General features: G+C 44.3%; 1 protein-coding gene across 2 annotated transcripts in view; it reads left to right on the top strand.

Moving 5' to 3' along the window:
* TTK (TTK protein kinase) overlaps positions 1–22,500 on the top strand; it is a 98,493-nt gene that overhangs the window by 61,946 nt on the left and 14,047 nt on the right. For both annotated transcript variants that reach the window (XM_054021397.1, XM_054021396.1), the window contains exons 15-19: positions 9,439–9,596; positions 9,703–9,854; positions 16,296–16,420; positions 16,820–16,900; positions 20,470–20,646. In XM_054021397.1, coding sequence (XP_053877372.1) covers positions 9,439–9,596; positions 9,703–9,854; positions 16,296–16,420; positions 16,820–16,900; positions 20,470–20,646 — 693 coding nt within the window. The remainder of the gene's footprint in view (positions 1–9,438; positions 9,597–9,702; positions 9,855–16,295; positions 16,421–16,819; positions 16,901–20,469; positions 20,647–22,500) is intronic.

The raw sequence follows: 22,500 nt of genomic DNA, 5'->3' as shown, positions 1-22,500 counted from the left end.
AGAATACAGTAGGGGATTTCCCATTTGATGAACTGAAGTTGTTTGCAGAGAACCTTGACAAGTCATTACATACCATTAAAGATTCCAGGACCACTTTTCGCTCATTAGGCATCTACGCTCCTGCAAACAAATGGAAGGTCATCAGATTGCAAACGGCCGAAAGATCCTGCCCTTTGCAATTCTCTGGATTCCAGAGACCCACAGAATTTCCCAGGAAGGAGGCACAGGTTCAAGAGAAAGAGACCCTATACACCCATCTGATGTGGCTTCACAACAGGTGTCGTCATCAAAATGACACTTTTGACGGGACAGTCAAGGGTTCAAATTCCCCTCTCGTTAACCTGCCAGCTTCATTGTTTTGCCCACCTTCACCCATTTGGAAACTGACTCTCCCATTTACAGCATGCATGGGAATATATTATCTTGAACAAATGGGTGCTGGAAGCAATATCAGGCTACACCACTGACTTTCCCTCCCTCTCTCCTCCTCGTTCCCCTTTTCTGCCCCTCTTCAGGGACCCCCTCACAAGTTCCTAGTAAGACAGAAAATAAACACTCTTCTTTGTTTAGGAGCAATAGAACCAGTACCCGCTCAACACAGGGGAAAGGATGTCTATTTGAACTGTTTCCTCGTACCAAAGAAGAGCAGTAAGTGGAGACCAATCTTAGATCTGAGACTCCTAAACAAATTCATGAGATCCACGAAGTACAGAATGGTGATCCTGGAAGCTATAATTGCATCTCTAGATTTAAGGGATTGGTTTTCTGCCTTCAACCTCTAGGATATGTAGTGATACACATACTTCCATATAGTGATACACATACCTCACAAGAGATTCCTCTCATTTGTGGTAGGCCAAGATCTTTTTCAGTATCTGGTGCTCCTCTTTCGCCTCTCCTCGGCTCCAAGAATGTTGTAGAACAGTGTTTCTCAACCTTTTTGATAGCGGGGACTAGCTTGCTGTCATCCTCAACTGTCATGAACTGCTTGAGAGGGGGAAAAAATGAACAGTGTTTCACTGGTATTTCTTGCTCTTTTTTCAATATTGCCAGGCCTTTCTTTTTTTGTACTATCTGCATGTAAAGCATTTTTCTTTCTTTCTTACCAACACAGGGCCAATACTCCAGTTCTGTTTGTTTGTTAAAATAAAGTAGAGTTCAATCAGTTATGTGGTATGAAAATGAAGGGTACCAATAATTTTGTCTACAATTGTATATCTCATTTTATACAGATAATTCAATTGATTCAGTTTTAAAACAATAATAAAAAAAAATCAGATGGATTCACTCACCATACTGTTAATGAGATGCTTGTGCCTGTCTTGTAGACACAAGTCTTTTAATCCTGGGATGAATGTTTGACAAAGACACTCTGAGCATCTTTTCAATGCTCAGCTGATTGCGGTTTTTTGTTTTCATTGCAGTCATTGCTGAAAATCCAATTTCACAGAGGTATGTGGAATGGAACAGGAGCAAAGTTTTGACAGCGAGTTCAATGAGTTGTGGTTATTCACTTCTGACTGTGATCCAGAAAACAGGTAGAGTAACTTCATGAAACTGTAACTTCAGACCTTCATCACTTGACAGTTCCAGCAACTTGTCTTCCAATGATGATAGAGAGGTCTCAGTTTCTAGAGAGGAGAATTGCTCATGAACCCATTGCTTTCCTTTCGTTGGATCAGAATATGATAGGAAATAGTCCTCGAACTTTTGGAGAACTGATTTTAGAAGTGATACCATTATTTCACAGAGGAGAAGCAGATCCACATCTTTACTGTCATCAAGAGCCAGAAATGCAAAAGATGGGAACATGTCATAACAGTCGTGCCTGACTCTCTCTTTCCAGACTTGAAGCTTTATTTTTTAAAGGTCATGATCTTGGCAGCCAATACAAAGACACTCGATATACTTCCCCGCATAGAGAGATTGAACTGATTAAAGTGATCAAATATATCTGCCAAATATGCAAGTTTGGTGAGCCATTGTAAATTCTGAAAGTATGCTGTCAGAGGAGACTTCTTTTGAGACAGAAAGGCTTGAAGTTCATGTTGCAGATCATACACTCGGATAAATATTTTGCCATGGGATAACCACCACACTTCAGCGAGTAATAATAAGTGATGGTATTTGAACTCCATTTCTTCACACATTGTAGCAAAGATGCGAGAACTAGTCAATTTGCTTTCACAAAATTCACAATTTTAACAACTATACCGAGGACATCATTAAGCTCTGGAGACCATTTCTTGACTGCCAAGACCTTGACGAATAAAGCAGTGTGTTGCCTGAGCAACTGGTGCAACTTCCATCACTCTTGCTACTACCCCTGAATGTCTGTCTATCATTGTGGCTGCTCCAACTGTGCAAATTCCAACACAGTGGCCCCACTCAAGTCTGTGTCCTGTCACATACACGTTTAGGACCCAGAACCTTTCTGCACCTCTTGTGTTTTGTGGCAGTTCTTCACAGCAGGGTTCTTCACATGAAACGCGCCTTCATAGGCATAACGCACATAAACAATAAGAAATGCTGCATTAGAAATGTCCATTGACTTCTCCAACTGAATTGCAAACCAGCTTGACTCTTGCACCCTTTCTATCAACTGAGCTTTGATATATTCTGCAATATCAGTGATTTGATGTGAGACATTATCATTTGACAGTGGAATGCAACTTGCTTTTTTGGCAGCTGCATCACCCAAGACTTTGTGACAGACATCTGTTACTGAATGCACGATTAGCTCTTCATCACCTGTAAATGGTGACTTGCATTTAGCTATGTGTAGGGACAGCAGATACGATGTTTTTAACAAATCTTCATTTAACATTACTGCGTGTGCAATACTATCTTTTGCCCCTTTACTTCCTCTTGTTTCCATTGGAAGAATTCCACTGGCTTTTCTTTTACATTTGAATGTTTGGGGTTTTTTGAGTGCTTCCTCATGTCCATTCCATTGTAGGTGCGTGTGCTCGCCACATGCACTGATGCTGGAAGTTTTTCCCTCAGCAGTATCCGTAGGGGACCATCTCTGGTACCCTCTCGAGTGGCGCCTGTATGGCACGGTATAAGGGATGCCACATGCTCCCGCTACCGTCAGTTCCTTATTACCGCCAGTGACGGTGCTGGAACATCATCTTGCTTCGGCAACCTCTTTCTCAGTCCGTTGACACGAACTTTTCCCTGTAAATAGTAAAAGTTATTAGTTTCCCTTAGTGTAGGTAGGTAGTTCGTCCCAGACAGGACTTAGCCTAGAGATTGAGCATGCCCTGATTCCCTGGCTTCAAACCTTGCAATCACTCTAAAGAAAACTATGCCCATCAGCAATCCTCATAGTAGCTGTCCGAGATGCCTGGGCAAGTCCCATATCAGTGACATCCACCTTGAGGCATTGCAGCTCCCCGGCGTCTAGAATGCACTGGCAGATTGCCTCAGCAGGTCCTTCTTCTTCTCTCCTCAAGAGTGGTCCCTCCATCCAGAGGTCGTCCAGGTACTCTTCTGATGGTGGGGAGCTCCCCGAGTGGACCTGATCGCCATGAGACAGAACAGGAAGTGCCAGCAATTCTGCTCTCTCCAGGGCTTAAGCAAGAACTCCATCTCCAATGCCTTCCTTCTGTCATGGAAAGGGGATCTAATGTACGCATTCCTGCTGATTCCACTGGTCAGCAGGGTCCTAGCAAAGGTCAAAAGAGACAAGGCGAGAGTCATCATGATTGCCCCAGCGTGGCCTCACCAGCACTGGTTCGGCACGCTCATGGACCCTCACAAGACCACGGTCAGCTCCTGCACCCGCCTTCCCTCCCTCCACCTCATGGCTTGGTTGCTGAGTGGCTGAACCCGGAGGAAAGGGCCTGCTCCAGCCAGGTACAACAGGTCCTCTTGGAAAGCAGAAAGCCCTCCACCAGAACGACTTACCTGGCAAAGTGGAGGCAGCTCTCCTGGTGGGCGGAGGAGCATGGCATTTCCCTGACATGGTCACCTGTGCATCCATCCTTGATTACCTGCTCCACCTTAAGAAGCAAGGCCTTGCACTTGCCTTCATCAAGGTGCACCTGGCAGACACGTGGTTTTCCACTCACAGGTCCAGGGAAAATCCATGTTCTCACATGACATGTCTGTCTGGTTCCTGAAAAGACTAGAGCCAGCTCTTCTCACTTGTTCGGGATCCGATTCCGCAATGGGACCTCAACCTTGTCCTCTTGAGGCTCACGGGGCCTCCCTTTGAGCCACTGGCCTCCTCCTCATCACATCTGTCATGGAAGGTAGCTTTTCTTGTAGCCATTACCTCAGTGAGGCGAGTCTCTGAGATTAAAGCCCTCACTTCGGAGCCCCTGTACACGGTTTTCTGCAATGACAAGGTCCAGCTGCGACCCCACCCAGCGTTTTGGATTAAGATGGTGTCTCACTTTCGTATTAACCAGGATATCTTTCTCTGGGTTCTCTGTCCAAAGCCGCACTCAACTGCGGAGGAGAGGCGGCTGCACACCTTGGATGTCCAGCACACCCTGGCCTTCTACTTGGAGCGAACCAAGGCCTTCTGCAAGTAGACCCAACTCTTTATTGTGACAACGGACAGGATGAAAGGCTTACCAGTGTCCTTGCAGAGGATCTCTAACTGAATCACATCGTGCATCCGAACCTGTTATGAGTTGGCATGGACCAAACCACCACCTATAATAAAGGCCCACTCGACCAGGGCACAAGCATCCTTGGCGGCCTTCCTAGTACATGTCCGCATCCAGGACATCTGCAGAACCTCTATGTGGTCATCAGTATACACGTTCATGACACATTATGCCATTACCAAGCAGGACAGAGATGACGCTGGATTCGGCAGAGCTGTGTTGCAATCGACACATCCATGAACTCTGACCTGCCTCCGGTGGCACTGCTTGGGAGTCATCTACAATGGAATGGACATGAGCAAGCACTCAAAGAAAAGACCTTTACTTGTTTCGTAACTGGTGTTCTTCAGGATGTGTTGCTCGTGTCCATTCCATGACCCACCCTCCTTCCCCACTATCGGAGTTTCTGGCAAGAAGGAACTGAGGGTGGGAGGAGCCGGCAGTGCCCCTTATACTGCACCATACGGGCACCACTCCAGAGGGTGCCAGAGTCTGTCCCCTACGGATACCTCCGAGGGAAAAACTTCCGGCACCAGTGCATGTTGTGAGCACACACACCTACAGTGAGCAACACATCTTGAACACTAGTTACGAAACAGGTAACTGTCTTTTTCAATGTGTCAAATCATTTTTGAAGGTTTCATAGCATCATTTGTTTAGAGTTGTGCCACACACAACACAGAGTTTTCAGCTATTCTACATCCTCACTTGCAACAAATCCATACTCATGTAAGACGAATCACATTTTTGACTGAAGGCCGAACGTTTCCTTTTCTTTTCTCACCCTTCTTCCTTGTCATGTTTGGAGTCACTCGCATCTCTGTTTTTCTGAACTTTTGTTAGTCCCAAAAAATCAATCCAGAGGTAACTTCTTTGACAATGACATTGTCTGGTTTAGCTAAGTAAGTTTTTTACTAGAATTTAACTTTCACTCACTGCTAACTACTTCCTTCCAACAAATGCATGCAAATGTGCTTTGCATATCAGCACGATGGCAACGTAGTCGGTTTGTTTGTTTATGTTCAGAAATAATTGAATATAGTGATGTGAAATGCAAGCACAAAAAACCCTTTACATTTTAAATATTAATATTCTGTGTTGGGAAAATCTCAGGAACTGGCAAGGAGGCTGCCACTAACCGGTGCCTGTCCACGGATCGGTCATTGAGAAACACTGTTCTAGAAGGTCCTGTAGGTAGTGGCTGCTTACCTGCGTGGTTGGGCTATTTTGGTATTCCTCTACCTTGACGGTTGGCTACTCGGATCAATCCTACCAAAAGGTGTTATCTGCCACAAGATCAACACTTTCTCTGTCTTTGGAACTGGGCCTTCAGCTGAACATAAAAAAAATCCATACTAACTCCTGTTCAGAATGTACAATTCATAGAGGCCTTCTTGGATTCCCTGACATCCAGGGCATCTTTCACCATGGACTGGTTCTGGGTATTATCAAGACTTGTCAAAAATGATTCAGGACAGCTCTGACCTCAGTCAAAAACTGCCGTCAGCTTCTGGATCACACAGCAGCTTGCACTGTTGTAACAGAGCATGCCAGGTTACACCTCCACTGTTTCCAGGAGTGGCTCAGAACAGTTTACTCTCCAAACAGATACAGTCTAGACAAGCAAGTGTCTGTTCCCCAGCAGGTACAACATTCCCAAGACTAGTGGAAGATTAAGCATAATGTAGGGACAGAGGTCCCCTTCTTCCAACCAGTACCAACAGTAACCATGACCCGCATGCCTTTCTGTTAGAATGGGGGGTGCATCTTGGTGCTCTGACAGCACAAAGCAGCTGCTCACCCCAAGAGACCACCCTCCATATCGGCTTTCTAGAGCTCAGAGTGGTCAAAAATGCAGGTCTTCATTTCCTTCTTTTCATGAGACCCAGATCCATCAAAGTCATGACAGACAGCATGGCTTTCATGTTTTATATCAGTTGCCAAGGAAGGGCAAGATCCCATGTCCTCAGTGCTGAGGCAATAAAATTGCGGAATTGGTTCATAAAGTATCACATAAGGATCTCAGTGTATCTACCTGGCATACAGAATGTTACAACCAACAAACTCAGCATGTGCTTCTCCTAAGACTGATTGGGATTTCGATCCCCAGGTTCTGGTCAGAATCTTTTGGAGTTCAGTGTTTCCAGAAGTAGACCTACAAACAAAAAATGCCATTTTACTCAAGGGGAGAGAGGAGGATTAGCTTGCAATTCCCTGGGGAATGCCTTCCTCCAGCCTTGGATGAAGATAAAAAAGATTAAATAGGACAACTCCAGTATCATTCTAATTACCCCGATGTGGTTAAGGGAAGTATGATTCCCTTATATGTTGCATCTAGCTCTTTTTCCTCCGACAGATCTCCCAATCGTTCCTTAGCTCCTCTCCCAGGATGCCTGTAGTCTGAGACATCCCAGCTTTGGCATTCTTCACCTCCAAGAGCTGGTACCTCAATGGTTTGTGGAGCTAGAGTCATCTTGCTCTGCTGAGTTACAACGCGTTCTATTAAATAGTAGAAAATTTTCCACCAGAACTATTTACCTTCAAAAAGTGGACAAGATTTGGCCACTGGTGTGAACTCCACAATGCTGATCCAGAATCTGCCCTGCTTTCGCTTGTCCTGGAGTACCTGCTACAGCTTAAGAAATCAGGACCGTCCCTTAATTCCATCAAGGTTTATCTGGCAGCCCTAACAGCCTTTCATACTACTATCAAGGGGCTTTCTTTATTTGCTCACCCCATAACCACAAGGTTCATGAAAGGCCTGGGGAATCTCTTCCCAGCATTAAAAGTTTCTGCTCCTATCTGGGATCTGAACTTGGGTCTCAAAAGCCTCACAACCCCCCACCCCCTTGAATCAATGGCCACCTGCTCCTTCCTGAATTTATCTAGGAAAACAGCCTTTCTAGTGGCATCTTAATGGCAGATTTCCCCCCTCCCCCCCCACTTCACAATGTTCTACAAGAATAAGGTGTTCTTACAACCCAGGTTTCTTCCGAAAGCGACTTCCGAATTGCAGCTGAATCAGATCGTATACCTGCAAGTTTTCTTTCCAAAATCTCATACTTCCAACCTGGAGATTGTTCTCCATACTCTAGATGTCAGGAGGGGTATTATCCTTCTATCTGAATAGAGCTAAACCATTTTGTAAATCCAATAGACTGTTTCAGTTGCAGGCAGGTCAAAGGACCCTGAGCTCAATCCACCAAATCAGGGATCGGCAACCTTTGACATGTAGCCCATCACCCCCGCGCTGCTTCCCGCAGCCCCCATTGGCCTGGAGCGGCGAACCACGGTCAGTGGGCGCCGCGATTGGCAGAACCTGTGGACGTGGCAGGTAAACAAACCGGCCCGGCCTGCCAGGGGGCTTACCCTGGCGGGCCGCGGGCCAAAGGTTGCCGATCCCTGCACCAGATCATGTAATGTCTTATGCTGAATAGATGTGTAAATATTCCAAAACTGGCTTTCCCATCATACCTGGGAAGGTACTTAACCTAAATCTTATTCAGCCCTCTTCATGATGTTTCATTATTCGCAGTTACTCCTCAACAGGATATGTGAATCAACTTTTTTTAAGCTGAAACCTCTGCATGAATTTAAACAAATCAGTTGTCTGGTGGACCTGAGAAGTTGGCATCCCTCCCACCCCAGAATTTGTATTTAACCTTGGAATTTGAACATGCATGCACACTCATGTTGTAATTACCACACCCCGGTGTTCTCAGTAGGTTTCTTCCCTATAAGAGTGCTAAGGGGAAATGCAGGGATGCTATCTTAAAAACAAATACACAAAAAAACCTTGCTGATGTATTTGGATGCCAGTAAAGAAACAATTTCTGCACAAAAAATCCTATACAGTATCCAGATTACATATAATCTTAACAATTGTGATTTCAAAGCAGTTTTGGATTTGATTTATGTTTATAGCTCTTCCTGTCAACTTTTTTTTAACAGAATTTTATCTATACTTTTTTAATTGGCAGGCAGTTTTCGTTTTGTGTTTAGACATCCATAGGTTCACTCTTAAGAGACAGGAGCCAAACTGGAGAGGAGGCAGCAGTATTGATATTGGCAATTGACAAGGGCCCACAGGGGAAAAACTGGGACTTGAAGTGTTGGTGGAGATGGAAATTTGGTTTTGAACTTGCATAGGCTACAGTTTTATTCCAGGGACTGGGACCTGGAAACTTGGATAAGTTGGGAGGAATATATGAGGAGAAGGCAACAGAGGTGGTTATGCTAGACATGAAATGGGAAACGCAGCAGGAAGTCAGAAACTGCTATTCTCTCTGGAAGGTGTTAAACTTCATACAAAATAATTAGGCAGTAACTTTAAATCACAGTTCTCTGTCCAATGGTCATTTAAATTTATTTACTGAGAGTGTCTGTTGACTATCTGATGTGTCTTCAGTGATCCTAGTCCAGCTCTTGGTAGGTTGTCATAGAATCATAGAGGATATGGGTTGGAAGCGACCTCAAGAAGTCATCTAGTACAACTAGCTCAAAGCAGGACAACCCCAACTAAGTCCACATCCTAACTTTCAGTCTTAAGTGTGCAAGTGGGTTCAGTTGAGAGCCCAAGAACTGTAGAATCTGAACTACCTTCTGAATCCCTTGAGGTTGTTCTTCTAAGTGAGGTATTGTGGGGCCAAATAGGGAAACTTGTAGTATTTCCTCTGTAAACTAAAATGAAATGTTATTTTCTTCCCAAAATAATGCTGTTTGCCCATTTCTAGATGTGGTGATGAAACACACCACAAAGTGAAGGAACATTGGGAATGCATAAAGAGGGCACTTTGGTTTCTCTGCTGTTTTGCAGGTGTTTCAGGTATTGAATGAAAAGAAGCAGCTGTATGCTGTCAAATATGTGAATCTTGAAGAAGCAGATCAACTGACCGTTGAGAGTTATAAGAATGAAATTGCTCATTTGAATAAGCTACAGCAACATAGTGATAAGATCATCCGACTTTATGATTAGTGAGTAAACATTTTAAAATGAGTTAAGTTTTCAAAATATTCCTCAAAGCAGTTACTCTCTAAAATTTAATTTCAGTATGATGATAGCACTTATTATTTATTTTAGTGAAATCACTGAACAGCATATCTACATGGTAATGGAATGTGGAAATATTGATCTCAATAGCTGGCTTAAAAAGAAAAAGACTATTAATCCATGGGAACGAAAGAGCTACTGGAAAAATATGTTGGAAGCCGTTCACACAATCCACGAACATGGTATTGCTAAATATTTCTAGATATTAATGTAGTATGTGTTGTAGAGATCAAATGGATTTTACAGAGTTTGGAGGGGTAGCTGCTCTCTGTGCTGGTACAAGCTGGGAGCCTTTTTGGATGGGTGGCTTTATAGCAGAGTCCTTGAGTTTTTGTTTATTTTGTGTATTTCAGAGCAATTATGATATAGTCCAGATATCATATATCCCTCCGGAAATGAAGTACCACAGTAGTACTTTCCTCCACGTCGTCTTGACTAAAACACTTGCAAAATAGTATCAACACTCTGTTCAGTGGTAACCAGGACACAGATATAAGGCTTGGAGTAGAAGCAGACTTAGTTTTTTTTCTTTGTTTATGTGGTGTTCATGCCTTTTAGTTAACTCTCAATTTGACTGCTGTGACATATTCCCTTATTTCCGATGTAACGCCCTTTCATTCCCTTGCAAGAGGAAAAAAAAAATTCTCACCCACCGACTGGATCACATCATTCCTCCCTGTATCTCTTGCTGATATTTTATATCAGATTCAAGCTGCTTGTCCTCTCCTTTTAAGGCTTTATTTAACTCTACCCTTTCTTCTGTTCTTTGTTTTCCTCTCACATTCTCACCCTGTCTCCTTAAATCTGATAACTAACATTGCTTCAGTTTCCTTTTCTCACTACCGTCTCTATGCTGCTTTCCTTGCTGACCCATATGCCCGATATGCCCCCGTCTGTGTGCACCAGACTGAAAGGACAAGATAGGAATTATTTATATTGTAAATTAGGTGAATAAGATAGATCAGGAGCATCTGTCATTTTTCATACTACAAAATAAGGGAACATTCAAAGAAAATGGAAGATGGCAAATTCAAAACTAATGAAGTAAAATGCTTATTTCACTCACATGTAACTAAACTGGATGCTACAGGATGTCATTGAGACCAAGAACTTGGGAAGATTCAAAGGGAAATTGGATGACTACATGAATAACAAGAATATCTAGAGTTAAAAGAAGAGCATTGAACGGGAAGTCTCATGCTTCAGGGTTTAAACCAATCTCTAATTATTAAGGATTAAGCTGGGAGAGGTGGATTATCCCATGTCAGTATTTCTGCACCTTCTAAGAAATCTGATGCTGACTACTGTGTGAGATGGTGTCGCGGGGCTGATAACCCTGTCACCCCATGGGGGCAGGGGAGGGGTGTGTCACAGTCCTGTGATCAAGTTTGAAGGGGTGCCCCGGGTCTCAGGGACCTCAGTCCTTAATGCGACCCTTGATAGCAGGGCAATGCGGCCTATTGGCCAAAATCAATACCACAGCTATTGCTGTCAGGGCAGTGCAGCCAGAGGCAATACTACAGCCCCTGCTGTCAAGGCAGCGTGGTCCAATGGCCAGGGTCAATACTATAGCCCCTGTTGTCAGGGCAGTGCGGCCCAATGGCCAGAGTCAGTACTACTGGTGAGCTGGGCCATCACCCAGGGGTGGGTAGTGGCCAGGATAGAGGGACCAGGCCTGCCCTCTCCACCGGGTCCCAACCTAGGGCCCTGTTGGTGATGGGTTTGCCCGCCACTAGCTCAGCAGGGGTCCGACTGAAACACGCCGAGTCTTGGTCTGTCACCATTTCCCTGCAAAGCCTTCCTGGGTCACTTCCTATCCGAGTCTCTGGAGTCCTCCGTCTCTGGGATTCTCTTGTCTCTCCCCTCTCCGCGACGTCCCGTGCCGGTGTGTCGGGGTCTGTCTCTGACTGGCTGGCCTCTGCGTCTTGGAGTGCAGGCAGTCCTTCCTCAGGAACTCCTACCCCACTGGCGGTTAGCCCAGACTGAGCTGCTCTGCTAGCTTTTATATCCTGCTTCCAGCTGGAACATGTGTGGCCTCCTCAGCTAAGAGAGAAGGGTTAACCCCTGCTGTAGCAGTGTGGGGCTGATGCACTCTCCCCCTTAAGATGGTGTCCGCGGACGGTGCCTCTTCCCCTTCTCCTCCTCCCACCCGGGAGAAGAAGTCTGCGTTCTCATGGGCCTTCCCTGGCCAGTGCAGCGCATGGAAGGAGTAGGGCTGGAGTGATAGGTACCAGCGCACGATTCATGCGTTCGTTTCCGTCATGCTATTAATCCATCGGAGGGGTGCGTGGTCAGTTACCAGAGAAAAGGGGTTCCCCAAGAGGTAATACCTTAAGGCATCGACAGCCCACGTAACGGCCAGGACCTCCCGTTCTGTTGTTGAGTAGCGGATCTCCTGGGGGTACAGGATGGGGTGTTCCTCCCCCTCCAACTCTTGCGACAGCACTGCTCTCAGCCCTACCTCTGAAGTGTCGGTCTGGAGGGTGAAGGGTTTAGTGAAGTCAGGCTGGTCCAGTAGCGGCTCTTGTCAGCCACTCTTGTAGGGACTGGAAGGCGGCCTCAAAGTCTTTTGACCACTGGACTTTCCGTGGCTGGGAGCTCTTTGTCAAGTCCATCAGTGGGGTGGCAAGCATGGCAAAGTTGGGCACAAACCGGCAGTAATACCCTGCCAAAACTATGAATTGCCATACTTGCCTCTTTGTCGTGAGGGTAGGGTAGCCCCATAAGGCCTGCACCTTGTCCAGTAAGGGGCGTAGTTTTTCCCTACCCACGGTGTAGTCCAGGTAAGTCACCTCTCGCTGGCCCACGTGACACTTGTCCGGGTTCGTGGTGAGGCCCACATCTCCCAGGACTTGCAGCACGCTGTCGAGGTGTTGGAGATGTTCCTCCCAGCCGGCGCTATAGATGACAATATCGTCGATGTACACAGTAGTGTATGAATTATGGGGACTCAGTATTTGGTTCATGAGCCCCTGGAAGGTGGCTGCGGCCCCATGCAAAGCAAAAGGCATCATGGTAAATTGGTAGAGGCCAAAGGGTGTAGGAAAGGCCATCTTCTCCCGGGAAGCTGATGTCAAGGGGATCTGCCAATATCCCTTGGTTAGGTCTAAGATGGAGATAAATTCCGCGTCGCCTAGCCACTCGAGCAGTTTGTCCAATCGGGGCGTGGGGCATGCATCAAACCGGGAGATGGCATTCACCTTTCTGAAGTCAATGCAGAACCTGATGGCTTCATCAGCCTTGGGGACCAGTACTATGGGGCTCCACCACTCACTCCTGGACTCCTCAATCACTTCCAGGGCTAGAATCATTTCTAGTTCCTTCTGCACAACCCCCCCACATCTTCTTGGGGAGCAGGCAGTGGTTATCTCTTACCTTCTGTCCAGGGGTCGTAGCAGTGTGATGGCTGATCACATGTTTTTTTCCCTGGCCGGGCCGACAAGACAGTGGGGAAGGTAGATACTAACTGCCGTACCTGTTCCTGCTGATGGGTATCGAGCTCCTGGCCAATTGCCACTGGTCCTGGCTCCGTGGGTTTGTCGGCCAGTGGCCCCAGCTCAGGCTCTGGTGGGTACGGGGCAATAATCAGGCCCTCACATTCCTTCCAGGCCTTGAGGAGGTTCATGTGGTAGACCTGTGCATCTCTCTGATGCCTTGGCATCCGCATTTCATAGTTGACGGGCCCTACCCATCTGGTCACCTCAAAGGGGCCCTGCTACTTGGCCAGCAGCTTAGACTCCAAGGAGGGTAATAACAACAGGACCCAGTCTCCGGGCTCAAAGACCCTCATCTTCATTCCCCTGTTGTACTGGTTCTCTTGACTGTGTTGGGCCTGTAACATGTTCTCCTGTGCCAAGGTACCCAGCTCTTGGAGCCGTTCCCGCAACCGTAGTATGTACTGGACAGACCCCCTAACTCGGCTTTCCTGTTCTTCCCATATCTCTCTCAGGAACTCTAGGATTCCCCTGGGCTGCCTCCCATAGAGGAGTTCAAATGGGGAAAACCTGGTGGAGGCCTGTGGAACCTCTTGCACGGCAAAGAGGAGCGTGGGGAACAACTTGTCCCAGTGCTTGTCCTCCGCGAACTTTCTCAGCATCGACTTCAGGGTCCTGTTAAATCGCTCCACTAACCCATCCGTTTGGGGATGGTAGACCAAGGAGGGACAGCCTCCGGGTACCACATCACGTAGTCGACCACGACGAGGATATACTTGTGGCCCGTATTGCTCTTCTCCAGCGGCCCCACCAACTCTAGGCCAATACGCTCAAAGGGGATCCTGACCCCGGGCAAAGGCACAAGGGGGGCCCTCGGTACCCCCTTCTGGCCGGCCTTCTGACACTTGGGCAAGAGGTGCAGTAGTCTCACACTTCTTGGTGTATACCAGGCCAAAAAAATCTTCGGGGAAACCCGCTGCAGTGTTTCCTCCCTCCCCAGGTGCCCGGCCCTGGCATCTGTATCTCATCGTCAATAGGCCTGGCGACATACCTCCTTCCCCGTCGGCGATCAGCCCAGACTGAACAGCTCTACTGGCTTTTTTTATAGCCTGCTTCCAGCTGGAGCATGCCCAGCAGAGGGGCGGGGTGTGTGAGTGTGGCCTCAGCTAAGAGAGAAGGGTTAAGCCCCTACTGTACCAGTGTGGGACTGATACATCCCGTCACAGATGGTATATAGGACAAGATGAACTATGAGCTTGATACAATATGGAGAATTCTGTGTTCTTATTCAGTGGCATAATGGAACTAAATAAAAATGCCTAAATTCCATATCAATGTTATTTGAATCTACCTCCTTTAAATATTCTTCATTCCCATTTTCTCCCCCCTCCCTACAAAACACATAACCGACTCCTAGAACATAAAACTAGTTGATGACCTTGTCAAGGCTGCTTCCCCACTTTGAACTTTAGGGTACAAATGTGGGGGCCTGCATGAAACTTCTAAGCTTAACTACCAGCTTAGATCTGGTCCGCTGCCACCACTCTCGATGCTAATTCCCTTCCCTGGGTAGCCTTGAGAGACTCTTCACCAATTCCCTGGTGAATATAGATCCAACCCCCTTGGATCTAAAAACAAGGAAAATCAATCAGGTTCTTAAAAAGAAGGCTTTTAATTAAAGAAAAGGTAAAAATCATCTCTGTAAAATCAGGATGGAAAATAACTTTACAGGGTAATCAAACTTAAAGAGCCCAGAGGACTCCCCCCTAGCCTTAGGTTCAAAGTTACAGCAAACAGAGGTAAATGCCCTAGTAAAAGGTACATTTACAAGTTGAGAAAACAAAGGTAAACTAACATGCCTTGCCTGGCTGTTTACTTACAAGTTTGAAATATGAGAGACTTGTTCAGAAAGATGTGGAGAGCCTGGATTGATGTCTGGTCCCTCTTAGTCCCAAGAGCGAACAACTTCCCAAACAAAGAGCACAAACAAAAGCCTTCTCCCCCACTCCCCCAAGATTTGAAAGTATCTTGTCCCCTTATTGGTCCTTTGGGTCAGGTGTCAGCCAGGTTACCCGAGCTGCTTAACCCTTTACAGGTAAAAGGATTTTGGAGTCTCTGGCCAGGAGGGATTTTATAGTACTGTACACAGGAGAGCTGTTACCCTTCCCTTTATAGTTATGACAGACCTATTCAACAAAGATTGTGGGTTTTGGTTTGTTTTGTGTTTTGTTGTTTTTGTCCAGGTGGCCTGTCTCCATGGGCCTTGGATGATGATGTCCAGGTGGCACACAGCAAATCTCTCTTTCCCCCTCCCCCATGTGGGAGAGCTTGTCCCTGGCTTGTTTCTGGTATCCTGGACCTTTTCTGCTTTTCTATTTTTGAGGCAGCCCAGCTCATCAGACTACACTTAGGATTTCTAGATTTACCACTTTCTGGCTGTAAACTGGACTCTAGTTCTATCTCCATGGAACAGTTCAGGGTGTATGCACCCCAGTTGTCTCAGATTCTCCTTATAAGTAAAATTGGAGTTAAAGGGGCAGCTGCAAGCAGGTCCCACCAAGGCAAAGAAATGTTAAACAAAATGTCAGTCACTTGGCTGCAGCAAAAGTACTGAATTCTGCAGCATTTTGGAAAACGCCCAATTCTGTGACCTTGAAATCATGATGCCCATGAGGCCTTGATTGAGAGTAATAGTGCAAATCATACCTCTTGGAGATATTGTTTCAGACTATCTGCAGACTCAGGTAGTTCACATTTTCATGATTTTTACTGCAATTGTTAAGGACTGAAAACATCTAATTTTATTTTTTTTAAATTAAATCTGAGATTCTACAGCACAATTCAGCAGCAAGGGGTAAATTTTTATCCAAAGAATACATTGGTTCCTGCTCAAAAGTTTAATTGATACATTTGGGGGGAGGGCCAAAAAATCATACATACTTGGTACACCTCTACCCCGATATAACGCGACCCAATATAACACGAATTTGGATATAACATGGTAAAGCAGCGCTCCGGGGTCACGGGGCTGCGCACTCCGTTGGATCAAAGCAAGTTCGATATAACGCGGTTTCACCTATAACACGGTAAGATTTTTTGGCTCCCAAGGACAGCGTTTTATTGGGGTAGAGGTGTAGTTTAAAATTCATGTCTTAGTTGGATTAATCTTGGAGTTTTCTTACCTTGCAGGCATTGTGCACAGTGATCTGAAACCAGCAAACTTTCTGATAGTTGATGGAATGCTAAAACTAATTGATTTTGGCATTGCGAACCAAATGCAGCCAGATGTGACAAGCATTGTTAAAGATTCACAGGTGAAATATTTTTAGTAGATGGAGTACTGTGTTTTATAAAATGTAATTTCTGTGTCTGCTACGTTAAGTGATCTACTAACCTAAAGAAAACAACAAACATTAGAATTTTGTGCTACACAGTACTTTTTATGTATCTGTAGATAAGATATGCGCTAATAAAACTTAAGCTACTCATTATTATTTAGAGTGAATTTCTGTGCTTATTGCATGCATATTGTTAACTTTAAAGTTTAGACAACTGAAAGCCAGAGCATGGCAGAAATACCCAGATTCTCAGTCTGGAATGTTGCTTTTCAAGGCTTTTATTAGACTGCAAACTGTCAAAAGAAATTTTTCAAGTTAATTAGATTCCATTAAACACTTGGTTAATTTAAAAATATATATGTTTTTTATTACTAGGTTGGCACAATTAATTACATGCCACCAGAGGCAATCAAAGATATGTCTTCCTATGGAGAAAATGGGAAATCAAGATCAAAGGTAACATATATTCTCTCTCTCTCTCTCTCTCTCTCTCTCTCTCTCTCTCTCTTTTTATAATATATAAAAAATGATAAAGGGAGAAATATTCCAGACATTTTGAGGAAACAAAAGCTATTTCATCAAGGCAACTGGATAGACTCACAGGCCAGGTACATGCTTGCTTTTAACTTGGAGGTGAAGGGGAGTAGGGCAGTCTCGAGTGGCAACAGATGGGTGGGTATGATTGAGGTGCTAAATAAAGAAAGAGATGGGGAATTGAGAAGTTATGATCTCTGATCAAAAGGAAAGACAGGAAAAAGTAGATTGAAGCTAGAAGGAAAGGAAGATAGGATAGTAGGAGACTCTTGTAGAATAAGCTATGTTAATCCTTTTTTAAAAGGAAGCTGGCTGTCAATGTTCTAGTTAAATACTGTGCATGAGAAATTGTGCATTCCTTTAAAAATTGAAATGGGGCTTCATGGGAGACATAGCCAGGTATAACTTTCAGTCTGGCTAGTAATTTTATGCGCTCTGGTCAGTAAGGATGAAGTAAACTTCTTCAAGCCCTGACAGTAAGAAAATCTTTTTGCAAACTTTTATCTTATGCCTTTATACTACTGCCTATACTGTCTGCCTATCTGCTGTTGATATTGATTTTACATGAAAGGGGCTCAAAGCCCCTTGTGGACATCATGGAGTCTCTAGCACTTCTCTCTTTTGGGAATCAAAACCCTGCTTGAGGTAGGCTTTTTTGTTTTCATGTTGTGAGAGTCACTTATGGTGAAAGGCTTTCTCGGAGGGAGGTTTTGCAATGTTCCCTAAAGATGGTCCTCCAGCAATTTGTTCGCTAGCTGGATCCACTTGACCAAGAATGGTTTGTCCCCAGCTCTCACATGCTTTGTGATCTCTGTTTTAAAGGATCATAGCTATTACAGTGGTTCATAAATCAAAATTTAGTCTTTCATGTAGCTAGGGCTTGATCCACTAATTACTTTGAAAATTAGGACCCAAGCCTCAAATCAGCATCTGGAGCTGACTGGGAGCCCTTGGAGGGACGTTAGCATAGATCCGATGTGTTCAGAGCCATGGAGAAATTAGGCAACCTCATTCTGTGCCATCTGGACCTGTGGGTCATCTTCAGATGCAATGAGTTGCAGTAATCCATTTTGGAGGTGACAGATGCATGTATTATAATGGCCATCTCATTATCTGCGAGGAAGGGGTGAAGTTTCCTAGCAAGTTGGAGGTGAAAGGTGTTTTTGGAAACTATTACTTGGTTATTCAAGTGTAGTGAGAAATCCGACATAATGCCAAGTCTTTGCACAGCTGTGATGAATGGGGGCTGTATGCCTCTGATGGAAGGTGGGGACAATAAACTGGGCCATTTCTTCAAAGTGTTCTCTCTTCAACAAGCATCACTTTGGTCTTACCTCAGTTCGGTTTGAGCCAGCTGCTCTTTATCCTAGAGCTAATTTCTTGTAGGCATTCTGACGTGTTAGTAGTGGTGGCATCAGTGGAGAATGAGATATATAGCTGAATGTCATCAGCATACTGCTTCTAGTGGAGTTAATGTTTTATACACACTTTACTTCCAAAAAATTATAATTTTGGCAAAATTGTATCTTTTCAGGTTGAAACTTTTAAATCTTAATCTCAAGCTTAGGGTAAATTTGATTTGGTTGTGTTTGATTTGAGGCTGCTCAATTATAGCTATAGTAATATTTAGTGCACAGATTTAAATAACCCTTTCAAATAGTATTAAGTTAGGATGTTTCAGATCTACAGGAGGATTCACTTTCTCTCATTATCCACAATATGATATTTTGGTATGTTGATATTATAGTATGGGTATAAGGTTGTGCTAAGGTTTCACCTCTGATCTTAACAATTTTGGCAGAATGGTGAAATGAAGATGTGGGATTATTTCATCTACTGTTCTTGTTAGCATTTTAAAAATAGCTACTCTAACTTAGCTCAGTAATGGTCTGTAAGATCTTTGCACAAAGAGGTTACTGAAGTGAGCACCTTGCATGACCATCTGAGCCATATACCAAAGTACATTGCCCACCACATCTGGGTTAGCATTAAACTTACTGGGTGAGATTCTGTGCTGCACTTCTGAGAGATGTAGCAAAGAACTCTCAGCCCAATGGGAAAAGCAGATAAAGATGGGTTTAAGCCATCTTTGCACCTTCCCAGTCCTGGGCTGCTCCAGGCAATGGAGCAGTCCCCTAGCACAAGTTAAACTGTCCTGGTAGCCTGTCTAAAGTATTCCAGGGCTGCCCTACAGGCCAGAGTGCTACAGGCTGTGGTCCCTGGCCAGACATGTCCCTCCCTCCCTCCCATTTGCCTCTTATACCAGGGCTTGCGTGGGGTCCTCAAAGACAGGCTTACAGGCTGTGTTCTGCAGTGCCAGGACCGAGGGATTCCGCCCCCGACCAAATACTGTTCTTTAAGGATGTTTTTGTGCTGCTCTGGCCCTCTTACTTTGCCTGACAGAGGGTGAAGCTTTCACCCCATGTGTTAATCAAAGGCTTCATTCATAAGATCCTGCATGAAGGGTCCTGGCTTAGGAATCTAATATTTCTAATTTTTGATCAAACCCCAATGCATGTCGGGTAAGTAATATGGCGTGGTGGTTGTGCCAGTGTCCTCCTATGACATCTGTAGACAAAAAGTAAGTTCTGTAGAAAACACAGATGCCTAGTGAAATGTCTTCATTTTAAAAATAAAGACAGCCCTACTCACTGGGATGCAACTTTTATTAAACAGCCACTAACTTACCTTTCCTTCTAAGAGATCCATGTTGGTGATTATCAGATCCTCTGGCTTTGGAATCAGTAGTCTCTTCCCATTTATAATTTGATCATACACGGGTGATGGGGTTAGTGAGGAAAACGCTGACAAAAAGAACTGCTGTATTATTGTCAGGGTAATATATCTCAATTGAGGCTAAACTGTGTCTCCTCCTCCCACTCCCCAATGACTGATTGATATGGAGGCAGTTCTGGGATCATGTACCATCAAAAACAAAACCCCAAACAAACAAACCCAAACCCCTACATTATCATATCCCAGATAATGCAGTTGGTTGTTTGCTTTCTTTTCTTCACCACCATCTTTGTGAAGAGATGCCAAGAGGAAATAACTATTTTAAGAAACTGTCAAAAGCAATATCAAGTTCAACTTTAAAATCAAATATTTTGTTTTAATTTTATCACTAACTCTTTAGCTTTTTAAGTTGGGTTACACTTGGGAAAGACAATCTAGTCCTCAAAAAATAATTCTTTAGAATATATTTATTTAGAAGTTAATATTGTAACAAGACACTCCCAAGATCTGTGTTTATGGTCTAATAATGACATATGTTGGCAGTGAATGGCACTCAGCCTTTGGCTTTTGTGCATAAACACTAAGGCGAATCATCAGACTATGTAACACCCCCCCCATTGTATCTTCTTGCTCAAGTAAAATTATATTACACGAAGTAAATGATGTTTGGTAACTATGAGAAAAGAGATCATTCTCTTTTAAACTAAAGTAATTAATATTATTATTATTCAGATAATTACTTTGTTTGTTTTTAGATAAGTCCCAAAAGTGATGTTTGGTCATTGGGATGCATTTTATATTGTATGACTTATGGAAGGACTCCGTTTCAGCACATAACAAATCAGATCACCAAACTTCATGCTATAATTGATCCTAGTTATGAAATAGAGTTCCCTGATATTGCAGAAAAAGATCTCCAGGATGTGTTAAAGGTAACTTTCTTTAATATTTTTAGTTTTTTAAAAAAGTTGAATTCAGATTCAAATGATGGTTGTTCCTTTACTAGACTGTTGTAATCTGAGTAGATACGACTTGACTTCTTCTGAAACATTTTCTAATTTGGTTCCCAGATGGGCATAATTCTGATTGTGCATGTAATGATGGATATGACCACCAAAATGAAGTTTAATTAGTGCTAAGGCTAACTATATGGCTTCCTCTTGCTTGAGCATGATTTTTCAGCTCAATTTGCAAATGTGATAAGTAACTATATAGATTAGGCTGTATGACCTGGTTGATTTGGCTGAGTCATAATACAAGTGCAACATATGCCCTGCCCAGAAAAAATGTTCTTTCCCATACTCCCCACAAATTGGAACTGAGCCAAATTTTTCATGTCTCTAAAAAACCAAAACTGAGTCCAGTTGAGTTGCTGACAGGGAATATAGATTCCCAGAATATACCTAGCAGGGAATATAGATTCAGAATCCAGATACTGCTCTTGATCTGGTGAAGGCAGTTTACCCTTTGATGGGTTGATGGGGCACGTTTGTGGAGCATGAACTGAGAAACTTAATGGAAATACTAACGATTTATGTTGCATAAAGTAAAACTGGATCACAACCAGTTGTATTACATGATCCCTTTTTAATAATAGGTATGTTGTAGTTGATCTTCAAAATATATATTATAGCATAACACCAGTTCTCCAAAAGTTAGGGTTGGCAGCACTTTCTGTTTAATGGTCAGCTTTTCTAAAGGCTCTAAAATCCACATGCTTACTTGTATTGTCTTGAACCTTGCTGGGTTTCATGAGGATACAGCGTAGTAGTGTTAGTGGGGATGTGAGTGAGAATACCCACAGAGAAGAAAGGAGCAGTTATCACATCTCAGAGCTATTGTTTCAGACTGTATTCATCTCCATGGGGTGTTTTCATTCAGGTGAGAACATCCCATTGAAATAAATGGGCTACTTCACCCCTCTGTTTCCTAGGTTGCAAATGGATGTGTAAAGTCGTTGAAAGAGGGGGAGGAAAGGAAGGGATCAGAGCTATTCAGTGGGGGGAATGTTACAGGGGTTTGTTATGCCCCTCCAAAACTCCCACATTTATCAATCAATGGTAGGTACTTATTTGGCCCATGTCACTGTAGTGCCTCACAATCTGAGTGCCTCACAATTTTTAATGTATTTATCCTCACGATGCCCCTGTGAGGTAGGGAAGTACTTTTTTTTTCTCCACACAATGCACAGTTCTTCAAGTGCTTGCTCATGTCGATTCCAAGTAGGTGTGCGCGCGCTGCGTGCACAGTTGTCGAAAGGTTTATCCCCTAGCGGTACCCGTTGGGTCGGCTGTGGAATCCCCTAAAGTCGTGCCTTCATGGTGTGCATATAGTAGCTGCCAACCCGCCACCTCTTCAGTTCCTTCTTACCACCAGTGATGGTCGTTGGAGCTGCATGTCTCAGCAAGCGTTTCCCCTAGTGATTGAACTTTGAATATACTGTAAATAGTTAATTAGTTAGTGTTAGTCTTCATAGTTAGTTAGAAGTAGGGGGCTTCCCCCCCCCCCGACCCCAATTTTCTCCCCTCTTGGAGCTCGGGGCATGCCTCAATCCCAAGAGTTTAAGACATGCGGGACCTGCCACAAGCCCATGCCAATGGGTGACCCCCACGACTCTTGCCTGAAGTGTCTGGGGGAGGGTGCATCAAACAGATCGCTACAAAATCTGTAAAGGGTTCCTTATGGAGGCAGCCCTCCATCCCCTGCCAGCTCCGTGCAGAGTGCTTCAGCCTCTGTTCAAGAAACGGCACCGAGGAAGGACTCTGGGCATAGAGACCCCTGACACC

This window comes from Malaclemys terrapin, chromosome 3 (assembly GCF_027887155.1).
Source record: "Malaclemys terrapin pileata isolate rMalTer1 chromosome 3, rMalTer1.hap1, whole genome shotgun sequence".
Taxonomy (NCBI): Eukaryota; Metazoa; Chordata; order Testudines; family Emydidae; genus Malaclemys; species Malaclemys terrapin.
The sequence above is the reverse complement of the archived record's forward strand: the minus strand, read 5'-3'. Positions and strand labels throughout refer to the sequence as shown.